The following is a 27718-nucleotide window of genomic DNA, read 5'->3' on the forward strand; positions in this document are numbered from 1 at the left end:
TGGAAAATTGTATGGCCAACAACTCTCCCAACCTCCCCTGTCCCCTGCAATTTGCACGGATTATATGTGACTATAACTGCACTTTTTTGTGAAATAAGTTTGGTTCAAAATTTCACATTTTTGGTTCTGGCTTAATGACCAAGGAAAAGTTGATTCCTGAGGCTAAACCAGTTGGGAACTGCAGCTCTCAAGAATGAATTTTAATTTCCCTCCATTTAAGTGCAACTTAACAACAACTTAACAAGTGGTTCAACTTCCCGGCCCGTGACATATGCCCTGTTGGAGGCACTGCGGTGTCACGTCTCCAGGGTCATGGGTTTGATTCTACCTAATGTTTAGCTCTCTTTGTGTTTGCTTGGCTCTTGCGTTTCTGATTTCCTCGAAGTCTGAGGCCGAACCATTGTTTTAGACCTCTTCGACCTGCCCTGAGCCACATACCTAAATCTCTGCCCGTCGGCCCATCGCTGCTTGAGAAGCAGCCTCTATAATTTGATTTGTGCACTTGGCCAGCCCTACGGTTCGCAGTGCTTTTAGCGTGTCTGTTGTTTACCAAGTGCTACCGACAGATAGTTCTGGAAATTGAGGGTTTTCTGAACACTATGTCCTGGGCAGCGGGCAGGAGGAAGTGAAGACGACACTTAACGCTTCATACTTTTGCCCATCTTTATGATTTTATTCTTTTTCTGTGAGGGAGATATTAAGTTACATTTGTGTTTCTGTTGATCCCCGCTGCTTCTCACTCTCTCGCTTTGACTGCGCTTTTTCAGGCACTGCTAGCCGAACACCTAGTCGATTACCCAGCCGAGCACTGCCACATCTATGTGCTTAATCGTTTAAAGGTCCTTTACAGTAATTATAAAGCAATGAGATTTCAAGAAAATGAACAAAAAATACGATGCTAAGAGGGCAGGGGAGGTCGGATAACAGGAATCCAGACATGAACACATACTGAGCTTCTTGGAGTTCTCACTGAAGAGGGGGGTGGGGGGGGGAATCCGGAGACATGTCGTTTATCTTGATATCTCAGCCAACAACACACACACATACACACACCATGGCTGTTGCCAATGAAGAAATGAAGAAGTTCTCCTCCTTATCTCATTCTCTGCAGTCTTCCTTTGCACGGTTTATACCAGCCCCCGTTTATCGCGGAGAGTGAGTTTCATTTTTCCACGCAGTACCCCACCCCATTTTATCTGCGTAAATCAGCAGTTATTTGTCTAGTCCACCAGGGTGTTTATTGTTTTTTTTAAGGTTAGGTTAATCGATAAATTGTTAGAGGACTTTTCACTTTCTTCTTGTGAATTAAGGAGAGTTGGGGTTGGGGGCTGGAAAATCAATTTGTTGAAATGAAATCCAGGTGTCCATCTATATAATGGTGTCATGGGCCCGTCACGCGTTTGAAGGGCATGTTTCTCCTGGGATGGGGGGGGGGGGGGATCTTGGTAGTACTCTAAGTGGAGTCAGTATCAATGGGGGTGGGGGGTACCTTAAAGGTCAGCTGTTTTATCTTGTTGACAACATCAAAAAGCACCAGTAATATGGTTAACACAGTCTTCGTATCTGTACAGGGGTGATGGTTAAGAGGGATCTCAGATCAATGTAGTTTAATGTGACTTAGGGATGCAAGAACCTGTTACAATGGCTTCCTACACTTGCAGAGGTAGAGCTGGGCATGTCTACAGGGTTATGGGATGTGAGGTACAGCTGGGCATGTCTACAGGGTTATGGGATGTGAGGTACAGCTGGGCATGTCTACAGGGTTATGGGATGTGAGGTACAGCTGGGCATGTCTACAGGGTTATGGGATGTGAGGTACAGCTGGGCATGTCTACAGGGTTATGGGATGTGAGGTACAGCTGGGCATGTCTACAGGGTTATGGGATGTGATGTGCAGCTGGGCATGTCTACAGGGTTATGGGATGTGAGTTACAGCTGGGAGGTGTTTACAAGGTTATGGGATGTGAGGTACAGCTGGGAGGTGTTTACAAGATTATGGGATGTGAGGAACAACTGGGAGATGTTTACAAGATTATGGGATGTGAGGAACAGCTGGGAGATGTTTACAAGATTATGGGATGTGAGGAACAGCTGTGAGGTGTTTACAGGATTATGGGATGTGAGGTACAGCTGGGAGGTGTTTACAGGGTTATGTGATGTCATCCATCCTTCCATCCATTTTCTTCACGCTTAAAACAGTGGGAGGGGACACTTTGAGAATACACAGCTGTCATTCCTAGCCTTGCTTTTCTCATGGTAAGTTTTTCTTTATCTCATATATTGGCTGTAGATAAATGGTCTGTGCAGTAGTGAAGGTGGGGGGGTGGGGGGCAGGAATCATGGGGCTGCCCCATTGTTTCTTATATGGTCCAATTCAGGCAGTGGGGGGAGGCTACTCTCCCTCAGCAGGTAAACCCTCTCCCTGGCCTTTCAAACCCTTTGCCACCACCTCTCCATTTAATCATCTCCGTTACAGCTCAGGGGAGATTAAATATGGCATTTCTACACCCCTCAGCTGTAACTGAGCATTTCCAGGGCTGTTAGAGAGATGTTAGAAATGGTAGTATTCTCTCTATCCTCTCAGAGATAAAGAAATCCTCCGGGACAGCGAGGGACCAGCTCAAACACAAATGAGTTCCTGCACAAGATGAGATGCATCCTCTGCTTTTCTGAATTGCCGATCTCGTCAGTTTGGGATTCCGGTTAAGCGACACATGACTAGTGATAGATTTTCCAGCTGGACTGTGATTTCTTTTGTGTTTCCTACCTGGAGGTTGCAGGAATTCTGCTGCGGTACCGTCCCTGATTATTCCTGGGCCAAGGTGTGCCTGCTGTCACAGATAGACCAGGGCATGTAGCTGATTCGTGGAATTGGGCTGGTTCTGGTGGACATGATGACAGGGCGGCATCTCGTGGTTGGGGTTTTTAAAGTAACACGACCCAGTCCCAGGACTGGGACTGAAAATGCGGCAATATCAACGAGTAAACGATAAGTAAGAATAACAGTGACAACTGTGGGTTGAAGTAGGGAGGGTGTTCCAGAGGAGGAAAGTGGCTCTGAGGCTGCTCTGCTCCGGGAGAGATGGGGACGGTACCCCTTCTGAAGGTCTCCTGCATGTTCTCCCTGTTCATGACTCGTCCAGAGGGAGTTCCTGCGAACTGCAGCAACAGACAGGTGCCTGTTCTTCAGTGCAGTTTGGCTGAAGACAAACACGGGCTAACTACTCAGAGTAATCATCATGCACCCAACCATCCATCCAACAAGATTTGTTTTTGGTTTTATCTCACGTTTAAAGTCCATTGTGTTGATCGGGGGGCGTGGGGTAAAGGGGCAGAGGCAGGTGTCTGTTGTTTATTCGGGGGTGGGGGGGGGGAGCATCTGGAGTAAATTCTGTTGGTTTCAGACACCAGGCCCCCCCACAGCCTAAGTGGACATGCATTGTGGCATCAAAGGGACAGGTAACCAAAAGGCCTTTGTTTGCTCTTGCCTAACACATCTGCTTTATGTTTTGTCCGCGTTTGCCAGCGGAGGCGAGGAACAAGCCAGGGGTATCGTTTCATGAATGTTTTTTTCACCAAATATCAAAGTGTAACACTGTAACCCTCGTGACACTCTCTAGATTGCACTCCCTCAATAGCTGTTATATATACTTACAAATAAGCATGCATTAATTCTTCAATAACAGTTTTCTGTTATTGCCTTAAGCCAAACATATGCAAAAAGATGCTTTTTAGAAGTGTCATTTAATTGAGTTTTTAAAGTCATTTTACTGGTTAAGTTATGCCTACTGCAAAGCAATCACAGGCTGAGCATAATGCAATATCCCTATCTCCAAATAAACATGAATTGCTTACAGGAGTTGCCAAAGAAATATACATGATGACTGGACCTTGATTGTCCTTGACAAAATGTAAACACAACGTTTGTGTGTAATTATGCATGCAGCCGAGTCAGGGGAGGCGAGTGAACGTCAAAATGTATCGCCGTTTATTTATCCAGTGAGGTTAACACGTATCCCACTTTCCATGGAAAGCGATGGGGAAGAATCTTACTCACATATTATTCCAAATAATATGCAAATCACTCAATGGCAAAACATTGTTTTCATGGTTTGGATTTCAGGGCGAGGTTTTTAAAAAAAGAGAAACAGAATCCATAAAATAATGTTTAATTTTATCCAGCTGACAGTTCAGGGTGTTTGATATCCTGACACTTTTTTTGTAGAGTTTTGAAGTGTTTACGTAGCAATGATGAGTGACGGTAAATAAGGCCATTGGATGCGGAATTGTCTTAGAGTGAAAGAGAAATGGTAGTGGATGTTTGAAATGTGGCAGACCGCCTTTCTATCTATGCGATAAGCAGGTACTGGCCCCAGCTGAAAGCTGATTGGCCCACGGAGTGCCCCGCCCCCTGTCACTCACCCATTCAAAATATATCATTGGTTCATGAAAAGGCTGACCCCTCTATATAAACTCTCTCCTCTAATGCACCCCACCTTAAAATAATCCCAGAGTTGCCCCTAGCAACGGGGTCAGATATATTCCCTGTGGAATACGACCGCTGAGTAGCATGTGACTGTTAGTGGTTGAAAAGTCTAACACTTTTATAATACAGGATTCATACCTGTTCAGTATCTTCAGTTCTACTCTGCGTTGGGGATGGGGATGTGCATGAGAAAAACACTTGCATCTCATTCATATCCATAATTATTCACACCTGTTCCTCATTTTCTGGGTTTTTTTATGGAGTGCTGGTGAGCCAACCAGTTCAGAAACCTTCCTGCTGACTCACCCAGTGAGAGCAGGATGAGATGAAGACTGAATTATCACAGCCCTGTGGATTTAACTTGCGTGGTTCAGGGTTATGAAGATGCCCGATGGGCTTTCATTTGGTTTAATGGTCCACAACACCCTAGTTAACATGTTCATGTCCAGCACCTTACGCGCTCCCACAGCAGAGCTCACATATCATTGCTCTACAATGGAAAATACGTATCTCCAAAAATCCATTATTTCAGGAGCATAAAAAAAAATCTTTTTCTCAGAAACCACTACACAAAATAACCTTAAAACAACATAATGAGACACCCTTAGCACCACAAATACAAATCTATTTTTACACAGCTGTTGCTGAGCGGTTTAATGTTTTGAATGGATTTTGGTACATTGTTGTCAGTGAGGCAAGTATGTCAGTGTCAACAAGATGCAAACTAATCTCACTTTAAATTCACAATTAACAACGCTGTTAGTTAGCAAGCTATCTAGCTATCAGTTTTAAGGTGTCATAATTAGTGATATAAAGCAGTGCTTCAACTTGGGGAAAACAGGTGCTGGTATTCACCTTGTTATTCAGTATCAGCATACAGGTGGCAGTACTCTACAGAGAAAAACAAAGAGGTGCTGCTACTCACCTTGTTATTCAGTACCAGCATACAGGTTCCAGTACTCTACAGAAAAAAACAAAGAGGTGCTGCTACTCACCTTGTTATTCAGTACCAGCATACTGGTGCCAGTACTCTACAGAGAAAAACAAAGAGGTGCTGGTACTCGCCTTGTTATTCGGTGCCAGTACTCTACAGAGAAAAACAAAGAGGTGCTGGTACTCGCCTTGTTATTCGGTGCCAGTACTCTACAGAGAAAAACAAAGAGGTGCTGGTACTCGCCTTGTTATTCGGTGCCAGTACTCTACAGAGGAAAAACAAAGAGGTGCTGGTACTCACCTTGTTATTCAGTACCAGCCTACTGGTGCCAGTACTCTACAGAGAAAAACAAAGAGGTGCTGGTACTCGCCTTGTTATTCGGTGCCAGTACTCTACAGAGAAAAACAAAGAGGTGCTGGTACTCGCCTTGTTATTCGGTGCCAGTACTCTACAGAGGAAAAACAAAGAGGTGCTGGTACTCGCCTTGTTATTCGGTGCCAGTACTCTACAGAGGAAAAACAAAGAGGTGCTGGTACTCTACAGAGGAAAAACAAAGAGGTGCTGGTATTCGCCTGGTTATTCAGTACCAGCATGCAGGTGCCAATACTCTACAGAGAAAAACAAAGAGGTGCTGGTACTCGCCTGGTTATTCAGTACCAGCATGCAGGTGCCAGTACTCTACAGAGAAAAACAAAGAGGTGCTGGTACTCACCTTGTTATTCAGTACCAGCATACAGGTGCCAGTACTCTACAGAGAAAAACAAAGAGGTGCTGGTACTCACCTTGTTATTCAGTACCAGCATACAGGTGCCAATACTCTAAAGAGAAAAACAAAGATGTGCTGGTACTCACCTTGTTATTCAGTACCAGCATGCAGGTGCCAATACTCTACAGAGAAAAACAAAGAGGTGCTGGTACTCTACAGAGAAAAACAAAGAGGTGCTGGTACTCTACAGAGAAAAACAAAAAGGTGCTGGTACTCACCTTGTTATTCAGTACCAGCATGCAGGTGCCAATACTCTACAGAGAAAAACAAAGAGGTGCTGGTACTCGCCTGGTTATTCAGTACCAGCATACAGGTGCCAGTACTCTACAGAGAAAAACAAAGAGGTGCTGGTACTCACCTTGTTATTCAGTACCAGCATACAGGTGCCAGTACTCTACAGAGAAAAACAAAGAGGTGCTGGTACTCACCTTGTTATTCAGTACCAGCATACAGGTGCCAATACTCTACAGAGAAAAACAAAGAGGTGCTGGTACTCACCTTGTTATTCAGTACCAGCATACAGGTGCCAGTACTCTACAGAGAAAAACAAAGAGGTGCTGGTACTCACCTTGTTATTCAGTACCAGCATACAGGTGCCAATACTCTACAGAGGAAAAACAAAGAGGTGCTGGTACTCGCCTGGTTATTCAGTACCAGCATACAGGTGCCAGTACTCTACAGAGAAAAACAAAGAGGTGCTGCTACTCACCTTGTTATTCAGTACCAGCATAGAGGTGCCAATACTCTAAAGGGAAAAACAAAGATGTGCTGGTACTCACCTTGTTATTCAGTACCAGCATAGAGGTGCCAATACTCTAAAGAGAAAAACAAAGAGGTGCTGGTACTCGCCTTGTTATTCAGTACCAGCATAGAGGTCCCAATACTCTAAAGAGAAAAACAAAGAGGTGCTGCTACTCACCTTGTTATTCAGTACCAGCATAGAGGTGCCAATACTCTAAAGAGAAAAACAAAGAGGTGCTGGTACTCGCCTTGTTATTCAGTACCAGCATAGAGGTCCCAATACTCTATAGTGAAAAAAAAATGTGTTGGTACTGGATAATGGACCACTTCAAACACTTATATAAAGTAATTAATGCAAATGACTATTATGAATAAAAATATTAACTAGTACAAACATAAATACCAGTTAAATAAATGACTTCATAAAACATCTTTTCATTGGACAGTTAAATGTTACACACTGTTAGTAGACTGGAATGGGCGTAATCCATCCATAGTAAAAAGACATTGGCTCTCTTCATCCGACAGCAACAAAATGTAAATACTGTCTTATCATTTGACTCATTGCACCACACCTGTCACTTTGTAACCAACTGAATGCTATTTGTGGCTATTCATGATTATTTTTTAACGTTTTGTCTCTCTATACTTATGTCCCCTTATGAATTCTAATGAATGTTTATGAATGTTTGCAGATGTTTATGAATTCTCAAGAATGCTTTGAATGTTTACGTATGTTAAGGAATTCCCATGAATGCTTATGAATATTTATGTATGTTTATGAAGTCTCATGAACATACGTGAATGCTAATGAACACTTATGAACACATGTGAATGCTCAGGAATGCTTATAAACGCTGATGAACATGCTCAGGAATGCTTATAAACGCTGATGAACATGCTCACTCTCACCTCTTCCCAGACCCCATGCACGGGCCCAGGAACCTGGAGGTGGTGGACATCAACTCCAGGCAGATCACCGTGCGCTGGGAGCCCTTCGGCTACAACGTCACACGTTGCCACAGCTACAACCTAACTGTGCAGTACCGCTACCGGGCCGGCGGCAAGGAGGAGACACGCGAGGAGGTGTGCCACGACACAACCGGCATCGCGCCACAGCATGTCATCCGGAACCTTCCTCCCTACACCAATGTCAGTGTCCGACTGGTGCTTCGCAATCCCGAGGGCGTCCAAGAGAGCCAGGAGGTGGATGTGCTGACTGATGAAGATGGTGAGCACTTGCACGGCCAGCATGTCACATGACACAGTTTACGAATTGCCAGAGGCCTGAAACCACACCATAATGCGCCCTCTAGTGTTAGGTGGAAAACAGGACTTGATATCACAAGGCATTATGAAGTGAAGCTTTGTTTGTCATTTGTTTGAGTATGAGTACATGTACATAGGAATTCTTATTTTCACATTTCCTGTCTTATTGTCCTTTGAGGTAACGTATACACACATGCGATTCAGAGCAAAACTTGGGACCTGAGTGCAAGGTCAAGCACTTTATCTGGTGCCCCTGGAGCATTATTTTTGGGGAGGGGGTTGTGGAGGGGGGGCTTTGCGCAAGGGCCCATCGTCAGTGTGACTATTCTGCCAAGGCTGCGACTTGATTACAGGCGCAGAGGCCTAACCCACTGAACTACACACTTCACCATTTCATCAATAACCTGAACCCAGACCTCTTCATTGTCATAATGGAGAACACGGGCCTATATTAGCCTCTGCAGTTCTCCTGAGCTTATTGGCTGCACTCCTTACATTATTCCCTGGTAGTTCTAGGTGAGGTGTTCACAGCGGTACCCTAGAGATCTCGGAGCAGACAGACGGAGGGGATTTTGATGGGGAACGCTGAAAGAAGCCAAGACGCGGAATGTGTGATTTAAAATCCCGGGAGGAGGAAGAGTGGGGAGCCGCATTGGTTCAAATATTCTCTTTGTCCGACCCGTGTTCTGGTTTTTCCGCATTAAAACAGCGGAATGAAAGCGACTCACATCCACCGTGTGCGGCAATTTGTTTTTCAGAAACCAAGATGATGTAAACATTGACTTGGGGAAGAAAAGTGCAGCATTTTAAATGCTTCTGAGTCTTCAGATAAGAAAACATATTGTACAAATTCTCCATTCTGGCTTTGGAGGAAGTCTTTCTCTCTTAATTTACTTGGCTTTCAACTGCGGCATTCAAGTTTGCAGCATTGTGCTCCCGTCGTTTGTAGAGCCAGCACGCAGTGGCAGGTGCTCTGGGGAAGAGGAATAGTCTTTGTGATGGGAGGACGACTTTTTTTAAGTCTCCCTGGGATTTGCTGTTGTACCCTTGAATCAAGGTTTTAGTTTCCTAAGCAGAAGAGCATCCACGCCTCCATACTGCAAAGACGAAATGGAGATGGATTAAGGCCAACACTATCAGCTACGCAAGTTTGCATAAAAAGCGGCTGAATTAAAAAGCAATAAGATTCTGTGCTCGTTTTCTATTTTTGGGCTTAAAAAGGTGTAATACTTTCTCCCTCCAGTGCCAGGTGCTGTTCCAGTGGAGTCCATTCAGGGAAGCACCTATGAGGAAAAGATTGCCCTTAAATGGAGGGAGCCGGCCCAGACATACGGCATAATTACACTGTATGAGGTAAGTGGTGACAATGTACCACTCACTAAGTGACCATCACTAAGTGACTTTGAAGCCTCATATCCATAGTTCATAATTCATTTAATTTTCATTTTGTTTTTCTGCTTTGTCCCCGCTGCCTGTTTCATAAATGTTGTACAGAAGTAGCTTGACCACGGGTATGATATCAGATAAAAGGAATACAGATATTCTGACCGTAGCAGGGGCTCGTGAAATGAAGGTGACTTCGCCGGGCACAAGTTTTATAGATTACCGGTGAACCACATAAACGGGAGGTGATTTTGAGTAGTTGGTGGTCATAGACCTTGGCAAAGATAAGAACTTTACAGAAGTGCACAGTTACAGAATGTGTTTGCATGGAGCCTAGTATAGCTAATATGTAAATATAGTTGAAGAATGACATGGCAGTTACGGGTGCCTTGGTGGGACAAACTGAGCCGTTTTTTTTCCCCCACAGAAACTAGTGGGTTCTTGTTCTGCGGTACAGAGCGAATTTTCTAAGCAGGGCCCAGAATTAACACTCAAAAACTGAATGGAAGCCAAGATGAAGCACATATGTATGACACTGTGATTTGTCACATTTTTTGTTTAATTAAGGACCGATTCTGTATTTTACTCTTCATATTACCCAGATAAGGCTCTCAAAGAAATCAAGGCTGGACCTGAACGTTATGTGTTCCATTAGACCGAGTAGCATCAAAGTCTGTCTTTAATTCGGTTGGCAAATATCTATAGAGTAGGTACCTTTTCAGTGAAATATAACGATTTGACTCAGTAACAAATCGCTGGTTTATCGGAGGATTTGATGCTATTCGACGTTCTGACAATGAGGGTCAGCTGCAGTGGATCCAGAGTTCCGTACAGGCAGTAATTCATTAAAAACTTCACCAATTAAGCTGTCACGGAGTCGTATTGTGAAATTACATTCTGTCATCGTGTAGGCCCTTTGAAATCCCATTGAGCTGTCTCTCAGAGAATGGACAAATCAAAGATTTTCTGCCTCGTTAGGCTGCCGCAGAGCGACTCCAGCTATTGTTTTCCTAGCGTGTTCGTGTCACCCCCATGACACGCTTCCCCAAGACACGCCTCTTGCTGAAAATTTCTCGATCTTTACTCATTTGTGTGCTCCTGTATAAACTGTTTGAACAGTTTGGCAGCTTGTCTTTTCTCAGCGACTTCAGATAACGCCCGAGTCTGCTGCTGTTATGTAGCCCCGTTTTTGGCACCTGATGAAATTTAGGTGAAAGGATGGTTCACGTACAGGAACATCTGACAAATTCCAAGCTACTGGAATGAGTTGATATTGTAGGTCATGTGACTTGATCATGTGACAATTAGACAGAACTAATATTAGTTATAATGGAAAAAAAAACGCATATCTTAAGGGTGGCAAACAGATATGCAGGACACAGGCACTGGAAGATTAAACACAGAAATCTTATTGCACCCTTGGGATCTAAAGGGAAGGGAAATCAAACAATATGTACAGAATGACCATTTTGCTCACTAACTTAAAAACGAGCAAACTGGGAACCCAAGAGAATTGACCCATTGCGCTCAGTCTACATGAGTGTTCAGCTTTATTCAATTACCTCGTTATGGGTGCGTTGAGACCCGCCCCTGCCCTGAAACACCCCCCCCCCTTCCAGCATCTGGCACCATCCGCCAGATTCACTGCATCTTCCCAGCCTTCATGATGACAAATCGCCAGACGAGTCACGAACATTCCAGGTCCTGCCCTTGAAAGGTTGCCTTATGACATTTTGTAAATCTCGGAGATGGGGAAGGCCTTTCACACCTGTTGGGCATTGGGGTTTGCAGTAAGAGGCACATTAATTAAACTATGGGCAACGTAATAAGGAATCCTTTCCATAGTGTGGCACTCTGTGTATTTAAATTAATCTTCCTCGAGAGCAGATAGAGGTGCGGCTTCTGCTTTCACGATTCCACACCTCCGATCTCGCACTCGAGCGACGTGGGGAAGGTGTGAAACAAAGCAGCTAGAGGAGGAGTCCCAGGCAGACTGAGGACAGCATGGGCTCGGCGCCTTTTAGCCTTTATCTCGACAGGCACTTAGAGTGTTATTTTATCACTGTTATTATCTCCCTGTTTTCTGATCACTTATGCTGGTTGGGGTCATGGAGGAGGGGGCCTGGACTTTATCCCAGGCAGCATAGGGCATGAAGCAGTCCGTGAAATAGATGTGATATCGGTCCATCTCACCTTTTTATCCTACTGCTATTATTATTATTATTATTATTATTATTATTATTATTATTATTATTTTATTTTAAGGTGTGTAGTTTTAGCTAATACAGCTACACCTTAGCTACTGGGAATGTACTCAGCTGGAACTTAACTACCTTTTTAAAGATCTCATATCTACTATGGGGCTACCAGTGACTTTTTGCTGGATGCAAAACCAAAGGATGTGCGTAGGCTTTATCTTCAGCACATTTTAAATAACATATTACAGGTTTATGTGAATTTTGACAATCGCTTCCCTTTGGCAGATTTCATACAAGGCCGTTAGCTCTTTTGACCCTGAGTTTGACCTGTCAAACCAGAGCGGGAAGGTTTTCAAGCACAGCAACGAGACCTCGCACCTATTCGTGGGGCTCTACCCTGGCTCTACATACTCCTTCACGATCAGGGCGAGCACCGTCAAAGGTTTCGGCCCGCCTGCCATCACACAGTTCACCACCAAGATCTCAGGTGAGGAGCATGAGAAGGTTCTTGCATGTACTGGGCTGCCCTCATATCGACATCTTCATAGGAGCGTATATGACGATTGCCAAAGTACTCAAATCACAGGAGATGATGAAACTTAGGAGAACGTGATCCCTTTGATAAGGGTAAAGGGTAAATCTGTGTATTTATAGCTTGTAGGCATCAAGGTTTGATTGGTTTTTAGCCTATGAATGTAGCCTGTTAGCCATTAGCAGTAATAGCTCATTAGCCAGTAGCAAAGTCTACCTGCTAAGTCATCAATGTTCGACCATGGTGAATCTGCCTATGATCTGTGTGCCCTGCACAGCGCCCCACATGCCCGGGTATGACCACGAGACACCTCTCAACCAGACTGACAGCACAGTGACAGTCATGCTGAAGCCGGCACAGAGCCGCGGGGCGCCTGTCAGGTAGGGGTCTGTGCGCCTTTTGGTGAACCTATGCCCTGGACTATCTCTCTCCTTCCCCCAGCTTCCAGCCGGAACCCCGGAAAACCTGCTTCCACATTAGCTATAATTGCGATGGAATATCGGCGGGAAGCGGCACCGCTTTTGATCTGTTGAGCGTTTTTATTCCCCCCGATTTTATTGTTTGCACATTTGATCCTGGAGAAGGTGAAATTTGGCCTTTGAAGATGAGAAGAAAGCCGAGAGGTGCCCAAGCTCACGTCTAGAGCTCTTCATCTCCGGTCCCTTTTATGTACTAGGTAGTCCACACACTGGCAGCCATTGTCACCAACTAGAATCAGCACTGATTATTCCAAATCCGAGCGGGCCACGTGTCTAATGTAATCCTGACCACCGCTTCCTCTTCAAATCCACTGCCTCTTGTGTCATAAGCAGTAACCACTGTCCTGGTTTACCAAAACCACCTGGATTTTTTTTAGATCTCAGGCTTGTTAGCTCAGAATATTGTCGCCCCCCCCCCCCCCTCCCCCCCTCCCCCCCCCGCCCTACACATATTGGAGATAAATTCGTGTCACATGACTATCACTACAGACAGTCGAAGCCATGTTGTTCAACACAGATGTCCTGGGCAGACACTAGATAGACTGCTAACAAAAGCAGACTGCTTTCTGAGATGCCACCGCTCTGTTGTTCCCTTTGTTCCAGTGTCATGAAAGCACAGCATTGAAGTGACAGTTAGACAATCACAGGGCTACTGGTTGTTTAATCGTTTATAAAGCTCCTTTTGCTCTAAGGGGACTTAAGTGCTGATTAAGCCTATTAATGATTTAGTGGAAATGTAGACATCCCTGATAAAGCACTGTCGCTATTACCTACCACCACTTAATAAACAAGATTACAGACACACAGAAATACCCAATAAAACAACAGCTAATGATTAATATTCATGAGCTCCACATACAAAGCAGCGGGCATTGTAGACATGCATACGGTTCAGGGGGACTTCTGAATTTTTTGCAAGGTGTGAAGGAAATTTTGAAAGGTAATAAACAGTCAATGAAATATAATGGCGACAACAATACCGCAGACACATAAAAGTACACAGTGAGCGGGCCACTCCACTTGATCTGTGGTCAATCGCTCTGAAAGACACTTCATTTCTGAATTATTTCCAGGGAAAATCCATATGTGTAAATAGATAGTTGTGAATTTTTACGCTGGATAATGCTGCTAGCTAGGAAGTTCTACCTACTGCATGCAGGTAATCCATTGCAATTGAGGTATTTCCGACTGAACCATCCTAAAGGAGATAATTGGGGTTCCCTTCTGTTATGTGCTCTTCTGTTTGGACGGCACAGCACTGCAGAAACCCACAGTCTGTGGGAACGGACTATATTTTTTGGCCCACGGTTCGGAAAGTTTGATCTTCTGCTCAGTGAAAACATGCACACCTTGGACACAACGGTTTTCCGCAGCTGAGAAGCAAGACCCTGGACATGCAGGTGTCCCTAGGCTGGGCTACTGTGTTGATGTCACTGGATCCTGAGTGTGTGCTTACAGTTACCCTACGATGAAGATGTCTTCCCTTTCCTTGAGTTGATATGACCCCAGTAATTGTTAGCTACACATCAGCTCCACAGATATTCACAGCTCTAACCAAGCACATACAAACCATCTAAAACAAAGTCCGCTCTTGCCGTCTTACCTGGTTATGCTGCACAGGCTTCAAACAACTGCTGGCATGGAAATATTCAAAGTTCCTCAAGTTTTATTATATGATTCACATCAGATGGTTTTGTTTCTTGTTCTGTGTCTTCTGGTTCTGTTCAGATTTCGAGTTTGACAATCCAGCGTCACTATAATTAATGTGTCAGATTCTTTCCGTTACAGAATTCTGAATGTTTCCCTGTGATTCATTTCTTTCACGTGTCAGATCTTCTATAACCCTCAGCGATTATAGTTCACTAGTCGTAATATACATGCTGTGTTTTTTTAATGTAGCAGGATAATTGAAGCCTTAAAAAAATTAACTGAACAGGTACGAATCAGCCACCCTTTAATTACCGTATAAGTCAGCCTTTTGTTTACAGTCGGGAGGCATTTTCATTGCATTGCAGATTAGACGGGGGATCTAGTTTTTGTGGTATTAGCTCCGGTTCAGCCTGGTTCACACCATTTAAAAATCAGCTGTATAATGGAATTATCACCTTTTAATTTAAAGCTGTACCTGACAAATTAGAATATCATTAAACCAGCCCTTTAAATAAATCATGAATATTTATTCATTTTGTTTTAACGGGTTCCAGAAAAGGGAATTATTTAGGTGTATTAGATTATAAAACACGGTATAAATATGCAAAATAAATTACTTCAGGTACCAAACCGTGACTCGTAATGAAAATAATTTGCTGTCTTCCACCTGAACTCGACCCGAGCGTGCAGAAAGCAGGAGACCCGAATGTTGGCAGCCGTGCAGGTTTAGGAGACTAAAATTACGCTTCTCGTTCGTAAGCGGGGTAAGTGAGGCGGAGATGCTGCACCTGGGAAGGTGAGAATAAAGAGATGGCAGGGGGAGCCAGGGAACAGAAAGGGAGAGGAACAATCTGACGGGAAGCTTTTTGAAGCCCCTCGTCTTTCCCCTCAAGCTACAAATGACAGCATGACAGTTAAGCAAAGGCAGCACGGAGTGCCTCAGTATTTAAAAAAAGATGGGTTTCAGGAACCCGTCGGTATGCACCCATTCTGCCTCCTGTGTGACTTGTTTCCCGTAACCACGGTGCCGACTGACAAGCCACTTGGAGCATTCCGGAATTTTTTGGGGCTCTCACTAAATTCCGTGGTGAGTTTTCCCCACCCGTGCCGATTCCCCACGTAGGTTGAAGTACTCGCCTCCACTGCTGCTTAATTTCAAATTCGTGGACCTTTTTGATGCCGCACCGAATGCCGTGGATCTGTTGGCTAGCAGTGAATTCAATATAGGACCAAGAACAATGCGTGCGGTCCGATTAAAAAATGAAACATGCGACACGTGTCGCAATGGATTTGTGGGGGAATGCGGCCTCTAGATTCAGGACGGGAAGTAACAGATGTTTTTCTGTGATACATCAGCGGGACTGGAGACATTAAAATGATTGGATCAGCGCATGGAAATTTCATCTGCCTCTAATTTAGGAAATATAGGAACAAAAAGGCTCAGAATCGTCGGAAAACGTTTCCTAGGCTGCCAAGTATCCTCGACACGAAACGCAGCTTTTCGTGTTTGCGCTGAGCCGCTCTGGGAAATTGCGTAACAGAGCGAGTGTCTTGTCTGGCAGGACAAACACACGCTTCCATGGGCAGGAGGGACATTGTAGCTTTAACAGGATTACCGTTCCGTCTGTCAGCCACGCTGCATCGCACTAATGTTTGAACCCCCGCCCATTCCCCCACCCCAAGCTTGTCCTGTCTTTGCGCTGTATGTTGAGACGAGTGTTTGCAAGTAGCTCTGGGCTAAGAATGTCCGAGACACTCGGCGTACCCTCTTCTCGGCCGTTGAATTGAGTAAGTTTCTCTTTCTGCGTTATCACCTGTGAAGAGAGTCAGGTCTGCTCCAGAGAGGCAGCCATACCCCCCCCCTGCTTCTGGCAAAGACGTCCACTGGCAAATAACTACCTCTTCATCTAGCAGGCCTTGCTTTCTGCATTTGGCTGTAAACTGCCGATGGATGGTGGCTTCATGCCCACCTCAGGATGCCCTCTGGCTGGGGCCGTAGCTAGAAATTAGAAATTATATTGCATAATTTTGCATATTTAAGGGCCCCTGTAGAGTGCCGGGCCCTCTGAAGTTGCCCGGGTATCCATGCCTCTGCTGCGCTCTTGCCTATAAGTAGGAGGACAAAGTCTGGGGTCGCAGGAGCCGCATGGCAGCACGTCTGAGGCGACAGCTTCACCTCATAACCATCCGCCTGGATCAACCAGGAAAACATCAGAATGAGCTGGGAGTCGGTGTCAGCTGAGGTCTGTATGGAAAAAAACACAAACAAAACAATTATTTCAAATTATTCACCTTTAATTTCGAGACCGAATCCTGTGAATTTTCATCACTTGGAAATGGAATGAAACAAGGAGCTTCGTCAAGATCTTTTCTCTCAAAATGGGGGTTAATTAAAAGGGGGGAGGGGGTGGTTTATCTGGGTTTTCCAGAACGCCCCTGAAACTACAAACACACAGAGGCAAATCCTTTTTGATGTTGTCCCCCGCTGAAGATGAGTGGAATTGCAACAGTCATGGGAGACGATAAATGAGAATGCTGGAAATGCAATTATGGTAATTGGGGACCTCGGGTTGGCCCTAATACCTGGCCCACAGGTTCTCATCTGAATGTAGGAAATTAAATGAAAATGCCACCAGACTGAATTTAGGACCCCCCCCCCCACTCCCCCGACCTTCCATACAAGGTGACATTACAATCCACCCGAAACAGTCACTGGTCATCGGCATGCAACCTTGGGCCAGCAGAGAAGCAGTTTATCATAACATACTTTTTTTGGGACAAACTGAGAAGCATGCGGCTGGCTCTCTGAGACGGAGCGCTCAGGCCTCACGCGTGACTGCACAGAGGTCATGTCAGCGACTGGAGACTTGGCCAGCTGCGGGTGATTTCCTGCTTCTCTGATGGTTTGGGGGGGGGGGGGGCGGGAGGGTGGTTCATAAATATAAGGCCTTGCTGAGGCAGAAGAACGAAAAAGAGGCTCCCTGGTAACGGGAGCTCCCCACACCTTTCCGATGAGAAGATGAACATGAGAAGGTGTTGAAGTTAACCTTCTGTGGACCATCTTGGGTGGTCTACATTCCATCCTTTTGAGGATGAACATTGGTAACTGGCTGCCGTCATCTGACCTCTCTGCCTGTCTGTCTGTGATGACTTTCGATTGGTTACGTGAGAGCAGCATGACCATGTCCATAGTTTATCATTTATCATTTATCCAAAGGAACTTATGGTACTGTAAAGCGAAGGGTTACAATTTGCAATAATAATAATAGATGCTTTATTGATCCCCATGGGGAAATTCTCTTTACACCTCCCGGAACTTGGTCTCTGTAGGTATTTGAAAAAGGCTCCAACTTGCTTTCTGAGACCAAGCTGGCCGTGAAGGGTGACCACCCAGGGAGACAGGGGTTAAGGGCCTTGCTCAAGGACCCGCAGATATACTGCGGCCAGGCTGGACCCAGTGACCTTCCGATCTCAGGCAGAGAGGCTTAGCCAACTGAGCCCTCGTGGGAGCATCCTGGGCTTTGAACCCACAACCTTTGCATTGTTAGTGTGATCCTCTACTTGTTGAGCTATGGGAAATTAAGTTGATGGCAACCTCTGGCAGAACAATAGACAAAATTCCAGAGTTTTAAATCAATTCATAAAGCAGCAAGAGGAGTACTTAGAATCCTATTCAGGAAGTACCTCTCCCTTGTACCATTGAGTGCCTGAGATAGGGTGGGTGGATGGATGGATGGATGGATGGATGGAGGCTAGAAAAGACTCAGCAGTTCATAAAAAGTTGGGGTCTCACTGAAGAGGGACTTTGTGGGGAGTAAAATAATGAATTCTTCCATGAATAATATGAGATCTTGCACAGCCGTCTGTCTGGGAAACAGCACGTGTGAAATGAAATGCAAGCCTAATCCGCTATTTTCCGCTGGTCTTCCACCTGACACTGGGGCTGCCGGTGTACACAGCACCTTCTGTCAGTGTTTACCCACCCGCCGGAAGAGACGGAAATGGAACAAGAAGCGTGGCTTGGATTTCATATACCTGTTTGTGCTCTATTTCCCCAAACATTGGACCTCATGGACTTGTGTTTGTGTTTGATTTACTCAAACAATGATCAGACTCGGGTTTGTTCAGAGGGTAATAATTATAATGAAATATTGTCTAAATCTTTTCCATAGCCTTTACATCATGACAACACGTAAACTTGAGAGGGTGGTCTTGTTATGCTTATAAAAAAGACACCTGCAATGGATTTAATTTTCTAGAACTTTCTAAAGATAAACATCGTTGTCCATGCAGGGCCCTCTTGCCATGTCGGTTGGGTGTTGAAATGACTGTTTAGGGCACTAGAGGATGGATGTCGTTAGACAAGATGTTACCGTATAGAGGGAAGGGAAGACACAGTCTTTTTAATTTATTTTACTGTTTACCTGTTTATATGACTGGATATTCACTGCACCAGTTCAGTACATGGAAAGAGAGTAAATGGAAACAGTTCCTACTAAAACCGGAAAACATTGTTGGGGATGTCTTAGCAATCTCACTCATGTTATTTTTCTTGCTTTTCAACCCATTTTATATAAAAAAAAAAAACGTTGGCTTTTTAGTTAAGTGTACAGATGTGTTTTGTGCTCACGTGTAGCGATATTATTTGACGATGTGTTGAAAGTTAGTGTTACTTTTATGTAACGCACAAGTGTTTCACTCATTAAAAAAGGAGCATCCGGTTCGTGGCAAATTATTCTCAAAAATGCCTTATTCGTCTGTTGGGTCTTCCTTTAATGCCGGAAGGGAAAATAAGAATTGTTTTCGTAATGCTAATTTTTGTATTAAATAATGTAAATGTAAGAAGAAAGGACTGTTTAATATTAAGCTCTAAGACAGGATATTGAATAATTTATAGGTATTTTTTATGCTTTTTTGTTTCTTTTTGGAGTAGATTTAATTAAAGAGCGATTCCATTCCTGCCAGCTTTACTGCAGACCTTCTATTCTCCAGGACATCAGCCCCTGTCTGTAGGCTCTCAGAAAAAGGAGTTTATTTAATTAAATAAGGATTTGATGATTTATTGGTTCTGCGGTCTTTACTGGCACCTGAACAGAAGTCATCAGAGGTCGGTTTGTATTATTTATTGAAGGGGAAGAAATAGTTCTGAAGTAAATCCTGCGGCTAAATGTGCTTTAATTACTGCCACAGGTTTTTTTTTCTTCTTTTCTTTATTCAGCCTCGGAACTTTAGACCTTAACTGCAAAAAAAGACTGTTGAAGTCCTGCATGTACTTTAATCCATCCATTCATCCAGCCATCATCCAACCACCTCTAGGCGAATCTGCATCCCACAGTTGCTCATGGTGTTGGCGTCCTGACCCGGGTCACCCCCCGCCATGCACCCCTAACTTCCGGGAAAGACTCCTAATCTCTGCAGCCCTGCACAGGACAGTCTTCCTTCCCACTTCTTTTTTTAAGCTTGGAGTGAAACTGTCCAAAACGTTGGCATTTATAGGGATTTATTCCCTTTTCACCTTCGCCTCTTCCATCTGTCTTGTCTGACGTGCTTAGCAGACCTGAGAACCAGGCCGCCTCAGGGCCCCCGTGACCCCCGGTGAACGGGGCGGCCGTAAGTCGGCTTGCTGACGGGTCCTTAAAGTTATGGGCGGCCTTTAAATAGGCGCTAAATCTAGCGGAAATGCCCCGTACCCGTCTCCCTGTCTGCGTGGCGGGGGCCCTCTCGCATCAGCACACTTTCTGCCACGCCCTTTCATTCTGGCGCAGGACCATGATTAACTCCGTCCTCCGTGCCAGCCCCTCCATGCTAATTAATATTTTATTATGTCCGATTTTATCGCTAAATAGCGGCTTGGCGTGATATTGAGCTGCGCCGAAAGGGCAAAAGGGACTTATTGGTACCGGGGAAGTGACTCGTAATGAGTTATGGCTGAGGGAGTGCAATATGTATTCATGAAGGGAGCCTGATATCCCATAATGGCTTATGACAGATGTAATCTGGAAAGAAGGGGAAAAGAAAAGAATTCATTTAACAAACTTCACAGATTGCGCATATAATATTCTCCATATAGCTTGGGTGGTACACCCCCTCATCCAACAACTACTACAATATTATTATTATTATTATTATTATTAATAATGATAATAATAATAAATAGTAATAATAATGCTTGGTTGTCTAACTCCAAGACTCATGTAAGGAACAGCAAGAGGATATCATTTCAATAATAAAAACATACCTTTCAATTTCTTTTTTAAGGAATTCATATTAATGCATTATATTGTCCAAGTATTAGATTCCCCCTTGTCTTCTGGGTTGTATCTTAAATTAACTTCATCATAACTTGGCCTAAATAAGATTAAATTATATATAGTTGCAAAGGTAGCTCTCCTTTCCTTGAACGCCTGTCCTTGCACCTGTGCAGCGTAAACTGGTCATGGTTAAAGTTCTGGCCTCTCGTTCGTTGGTTCGTTCGTTCGTAGCAAAGAAGCGCGACCCATTACCACTGCGGTGTAAATGCATCTCGTTATTATAGCAGCTAATGCTAATGCCTCTCAGATAGCGGACAAAGAATAATGATGCCGAATCTAAAATAAGTGAAGGACCAATAAATGTGTTAACATACATTGAAATATTATTGTTAATATTTTCTACTGAGTCACATGTAATGGATGATTCGTTATTTTTGTATTCAAAATGATTACCTGTTAATAAGTAAATTAACAAATTAGCTTTACGTAATACTGATAGATCCTATTAATATTATACTGTTAATTCATGCATGACTGTTAGACATAAAATCTCAATTAAATAAAGGATAATGTGAAACTAATTACTGCAATTATGCTCCCTAAATGGGATGTCAGTAACGGAATATTGGGGCCAGAATGCTGGTCTCCTTTTGAGGTGGTGCTAATTTCACCCTTAGCATTTCGTTTGAATTAATACCTGGAATTACAGTGTTATTGACTGAAGTCTTCAATGTGCTGGTGATGAACAGGTATGGGGGGGGCGGCAGGGGGGGTGTCCTTCATCAGTCCGTCGCTCAGTTACACTTGAAGGACATGCCTCGTTCATTGTGAGGGCGGGGCAGATTTCAGTGTTTATACCCATTCTCATGAAACATTCATGCACTAATTTTACTTGACATAGATGAATTTTCAATCATGTATTTTATGAATCATTTTTTTTCAGTTCAAGAAACATTCCTTCAAGAAAACATTTAACTCTTACCTCCACCCCAGGACCTGGATGGAGTGGTGGCTCTGAGACTAGGGATCTGTGCCAGCAACTGGAAGGTTGCTGGTTCAAATCCTGTGTATGCCCAGATTCTACTCTTTTGGGCTCTTGAACAAGGCCCTTAACCTGCAGTTGCTTTATCCTGGGTATGACATTAATCTACATCCAGTCCTACAAGGAGGTCCTCCAACTTACAGTGAATAACTTGGGGGTTGATAGCAGGATTGGCACTCAAGCCACAGGAAAAACAAAACCTCACACTGGTTCATTTGGACTAGAGTGGTGCTGAGGCATCACCCACCGCATGGCTGCACTCAGGTTCTCATCCCTGAGGTGGTTTGTCATGTGGTGGGTGTGGCAATGCGCTGTACTCAGCGTGTGCTCCTTACCTCCTCAGGACCTGGGAACCAAACTTCACATGTCAGTCCATTTTTCTGCTGAACTAAACAACAGTAGACTGCCTCTTGCATTTTTTACTGAGCATTTTTCATTTTACTACATTTATTTAGCAGATGCGTTTACCCAAAGCGACACAGTTTTGAAAAAGCAGGATCAGACAGTCCCTGGAGTAAATGGGGAGAGAGCTATTGCTCATGGGCCCAGTGGTGACATCACTCTGCTGACCCCAGGATTTGAACCAGCAACCTTCTGATCACAAGAACAGTATCCTAAGCTGGGGAGCCACACACCACACCTGTTTTTTTTTTTTTACAAAGGGGGATAGAAAGCAGCTGCTTCACCATTAGGAGTTTAAATTATATAACTAGTAAGTAACACTGAAGTCTGAATGCTACTTCCGATAATTCTTCTAGCTCTGCCCTGATGGAGTTCTGTCGCACTATGTGTCCTGCTGAAAAAGAGAGCCTCTCACGATTTACCCCCCCCCCCCCCCTTTCATTTTAAGTGATATCCCCCCCTGCTATTTAAGATAAACGTTTTTTTTTCCTTCTGGTGGAATGGACCTGTCGTTGGAATGGGGATTCGACTCGAACGCGATCCGTCACGCGCCCTAACTTCCTAATAAGAACCAGCTAGCAGGTTTCTTTTTTCTCATCCAACTTCATTTCGACACGCTGAGAACGCAGGGCATGTTTTATTCTCCCTGTTATTATATTTGTCGCACACATACAAATGCGTGTTCTCCGGAGGGTTGGGGGTTCGTAGTCCTAATATCCTGGAATGGAGAGAAAAGCCCTGGAATTTCATAAGACAGCCGCCGCCTCATACCATTTAAATCCCAGATAGATGGGATATTACTCACCCACTATCTCACAATAAATTAGATAGCAGCCTGCTTGTTGGGGCTCTGCTCAGAACCTGGCCGCGGGCCTTGCCAAGTTAATTAAACTTGTCTCTTCCCAGGGAGTGGAGACCCTTCCCCGATACGGAACCGGCTTGTTAAGATGCTGTCCTTTTCACCCAGGTGCAAATTGGCTTTGGGGGTTGGACCCTTCTGGCTTGAGTCCCCCCCCCCCGAGTTCATTTTGTAGGTTCCGTTTACATGCGAGAGAGACACGTTAGCATGCGTGTGGGCTGCCACTAAATGTCACGTTGCATGATACAGCACCGAAAGAAACCGAAAATTTGTGCTTACTGGGTTAAAGTTAAGAGATTTTCTTTTTGTCTTGTCTTGTTTCGGAATATTTAGATTCGCTTTTTCGTGACTCTCTGGCAACCGGATCCTGCTCCAGAATTCCTGGCTGTTGTTTTCCTGGGATTGCAGTGACAGTGGTCCATACAGCTCCATTAAAATGAAATGTTAGAATGAAATCTGCACTCTTGGTTTTAGGAATCCAAGTAATTCATATATCTCTCATCTGATTGTTGGGTTTTGCGTGATTATATCTGTGTGTTTTTGATGCTGTTGTTAAAGGGATTTGGCAGAGGGTGGCAGCTTGGATGGACTGATATTCAATGCGGCAAGGAGATGCCTGTTTTTCAAGTGACGTTACACATTCGAGAATTTGATTTGTCACATGCATGAATGTAATAGTATATCGCTACACCAGACTCTTCAACAAATAAGGTAGAAGGATGACAAAATATAAGTAATATAAAGTAGCAAAATGTGTACAAAAATATAGAAATATATAAAAAAGTAAAGATGAGAAAATGCTTCCAAAAAATATTTAAAATGCCATGGGAAGTGATTTGTCTTGTAGTTTTATATCTCGTATTTCTCCCGTATTTCTTCAGATTGAAAGAGGGTGCCCTATGTCCCCCCCCCCTTGCCTTTCAGTGTGTACCAGGTGGTGGTAGAAGAAGAGCGTCCCCGTCGGGCCAGGGGCACGGCAGAAATCCTGCGCTGCTACCCCGTGCCCATCCACTTCCAGAATGCTACCCTGCTCAACTCACCTTACTACTTCACTGCGGAGTTCCCCGCCACCGGCATTCAGACCCCCCAGCGCTTCAGCATCGGTGACAACAGGACATACAGTGGCTACTGGAACACGCCCTTGCTGCCCCACAAGAGCTACAGCATCTACTACCAGGCCGTCAGCACCGCCAACTGGGTGGGTATTCTCGGAACAGCCCGGAATGGCCACTAGCTATTATTAGCATTAGCGTCACGTTAAAAACACGTCAAGGTAGAATGCTACCACTAAAGAAATAAACCAATGGCAGTTTTAATATTCCTTAGAAATGTACCGAAAACCTATTTCAAAGTCATTTACCCCTCCTTTGATCAAGACAAACCACTACTTAGCGTTAGAGAAGTGAGCCACTTTTGCTGCTAATTGATGGAAGGATTCCCCCCCCCCCAACTCCAAAATGACACTCATTGTTAAACAACAGTCATGCTTTTAAACTGCTGCAAGAAAGGACCCTCTGAAACATCCTGAGCACTTACAACCGAAAGGAAATCATTTGAACGAGCCGGAGCAGCTGGCGAATGCATTGTTCCAGACATTAGCTATTCATGTTCAGGATCTGAGAGTGGAGCTTAACAACAGCAAATACAAAGTCAGAAATAATTATCGAAAACTGAAATCACTCTATCTGTGGGCCTGGAATCCAAATTGGGTGTCAAAATGAAAAGTGTTTTAATATGATATGAAATTTGATTGAAGGTTGCAGACCGGGGCACCATTGTTCATTACTCCTATGTCCGTAAATGGCAACAGGAGTTTCTGGAATCGACCAGATAGTGCTGAGAAGGAGGCAGGTTCTGTCTTTTCTGGGGCCCTAGACAAAGCTTTCTTTGGGAGTCCCCCTCCCAGGTTCAGACAAGTAAATTTGATTTGCAGGGGTCATGATAGCAAATATAACTAATTGAGCAATAGAGTTACTTTCACTTTGGAAGAGAAGCTCTAGCTCTCAAGGCCGATCAGATCTCTTACATCACATGAATGGGGAGGTTCCTTGAATTGTGGTCACTGACTGGATTCTGAATAGCAATACTAAAAACTAATGTATCCTATAAGAAAACTGACAATAATTTCGCTTCCTCAGCAACACAGATAATTCGGGGGCCCTAAACAACTGCCTGTTCTGTCTATAGCTAGAGCCAGCCCAGCCAGATGCTGAAAATTCATGACCCACCTTCTTCAGTGATTGAAATGGTGCTTTGCCTCGCTGTGGACTTCAACCGGGGACCTCATCGGGAGCGCAGAGGTTTACACGCTGGTCAGAGGCACGTCAGTGCACTAATGCATTATTAAAAGTTAGATTAATTGGAAAGTGGGAATATCGCTAATCTCCTCTTTTAAATGCAAATTGGCCTTAATGAAAAGCACGTCAACTTATTTTCTTCAGGACGACAGTTCAAAAGATTGTGTAATGCGGTGTGACTAATTGGACTGCCCAGCCTTAAGGGAGTTCTATCAGAAGCCACGGGCCTAGAACCCAATCCTTTGTGGCCAAACCCTCGGAGCTCAATCCATTGCATTCACGTCCCACATCTATAAATACACTCAAAAACATGGCATGTGAGGCAGTAAAATAAACCTGATTGGCTGCATGCGTGTAGTGTTTCAAATGTAGACGGTTTCTGTCGCTTACTGAGTAGATTCATGTCAAAAGCACTTAGCAAGAGTGTCTCGGGAAATCGGAAGCCGCTCCGAACTCGAGGTCTTTAAGAAAGGCTGCCTCTTTGAATCACGGTCAGCCCTTAATGGACTGGATACATTGTAATTACAGTCATGAATTAGGGAAACTGTAAAGGTGGTCACCCTGCATGGTGGAAAATGACAGGGTGTTCTGAAAAGGAATAAAATTATACGTCAGAAAGGTCAGACATATTTTATTTTATCAAAGGAATAAAAAGACGAACGGGCCCAAAATTAGAACGTAATAATGCACAAGCGTCCCACGGTGAGTGGACCTCATGTAAATGCGTCCTAGAAATCTGACAATCGCTGTGTCATATTTTGCAATTATTTTGTGGCCTTGCTTTTAATTATTTTACAGGTCTGTATCTTTTTTCCACTTGGATAAAACACTTAAACACTGCACAGATGTTAATTATTTTTAAATATAAATTAAAGTAACTGTGTGAGGATATCCATAACTAATTAAGGTTTTACATCTGTCTCTTTTTTTAACTATTTGCTAGCTGTTATAGTAGTTATATATTAGCTATTGCATTTTTAGCGCTTGTGTATATGGCCCCTGTTCACCTCTTGGCCTTCTCACCAACTATCTGTAGACATTTTATTCGTTGCTTTTTGCACATGCACTAATGCACACGGAAACCGCATATTGGTGCTCAGCATTTTATTTTTGGCTGGGAATCGAGAGCCACTCTTTACCCTCAGCTACGCCACCGTGTTTAACGTTAATAATTCACTAGGCTCATATGTTAATTGGTTTACATTTTAAATAATGCAGAGTAGGGAAGGATTGCATTTACTATGATAAAAGCACAAGGATTTCAGCTCTTGTTATGTGGGTTCAGTAAGCTGTCATCTTGCATTTGCGACATCCATCCATTTTCTGTAACTGTGATGGGGGTATGGAGCTTATGGACACAAGGCAGAGAACAACCCTGGATGGGGCACCAACCCATCACAGGGCACATTCACCATTCAATCTGCAGGCAATTTGAGGGGGAGATCTGAGTATCCACAGGAAACCCCACAAAGACATGATGTGAACATACAAACTCCACACACAGAGCCATGGCAGACACTTGAACCCTGGTCCCAGAGATGTGAGGCAACAGTGCTAACCACGACGCCCATTCCAATTCACATAGATTTCCTGCGATTACCTTCCATAGATAATAAGGTACGCTATTCAGGCTAATTGACATCTCCTAATGACCGTTAGCACACACTCGTATGTACATGCCCTCTACTAGTGCCATTCAAGACTGTGGCCCCTTTGCCCACACAGCATGGTGATCAGTAAGTATAACGCATGGATAAAACCATCACATTCATACTGTGCTAAATGCTGCATTATGCTAAGAGTGAACTATTAAAAAGATTAGCTAACTATATATGTTTAAGGGATGATAAATATTCACCCAGCTGCTGAACTCCTTATAAAATATTAAATGTTGAATATAAATGCTTTGTTCAGCAAATAATTTTATGCATATAGAAATAAAAATTTGTATTTTTGCTGATAATTGCCTAGCTAATTATGCGGACAGCATAAAAACATAATCAAACTTGCGGACAGAATGTCTCTCGCTGACTGCTTCTATGGTTTTATTTGCGTTTCCGCTGTGGCGGGAGCAGGGGGCTCCATTCCGTCTCAGCCTCCTTTCCTGCTGGCCCCCGCTGGGACCCCCGGAAGGCCGCGGCTCACGGCACGTCACTGCCAGCAGCTATTACAGGCTGGATACCACAGCGACCCATCTGTGCCAAGTCCAAATGCGCCGCGGCCGCTTTACAAATGCCCAACACAGCGGAGAGGGCAATCAGCTATCACGCTTCTGCAATTGGGCTGTCGGGAGGAGGTCGGAGGCTGGCGGAGGCAGGGAGGGACGTTTGGGGATGCTGATACTCAAGGTCGTCATGCTTTCCCTTTAGTTAGGGGCTGGGGGGGCGGCGTTTCAGACACCCCCTCTGCTTTGCAGCTCCTCTTTTTGA

At 44.2% G+C, this 27718-nt stretch overlaps 1 protein-coding gene across 12 annotated transcripts in view; it reads left to right on the forward strand.

Annotated features, from left to right (window-relative positions):
* Window positions 1-27718, forward strand: part of LOC125744386 (receptor-type tyrosine-protein phosphatase mu-like) — a 200150-nt gene that overhangs the window by 104984 nt on the left and 67448 nt on the right. For all 12 annotated transcript variants that reach the window (XM_049016138.1, XM_049016147.1, XM_049016183.1 and 9 more), the window contains exons 8-12: window positions 7850-8158; window positions 9440-9549; window positions 12063-12264; window positions 12587-12689; window positions 23917-24190. In XM_049016138.1, coding sequence (XP_048872095.1) covers window positions 7850-8158; window positions 9440-9549; window positions 12063-12264; window positions 12587-12689; window positions 23917-24190 — 998 coding nt within the window. The remainder of the gene's footprint in view (window positions 1-7849; window positions 8159-9439; window positions 9550-12062; window positions 12265-12586; window positions 12690-23916; window positions 24191-27718) is intronic.

The sequence above is a fragment of the Brienomyrus brachyistius genome, chromosome 1, assembly GCF_023856365.1.
Source record: "Brienomyrus brachyistius isolate T26 chromosome 1, BBRACH_0.4, whole genome shotgun sequence".
In the NCBI taxonomy this organism is placed as follows: domain Eukaryota; kingdom Metazoa; phylum Chordata; class Actinopteri; order Osteoglossiformes; family Mormyridae; genus Brienomyrus; species Brienomyrus brachyistius.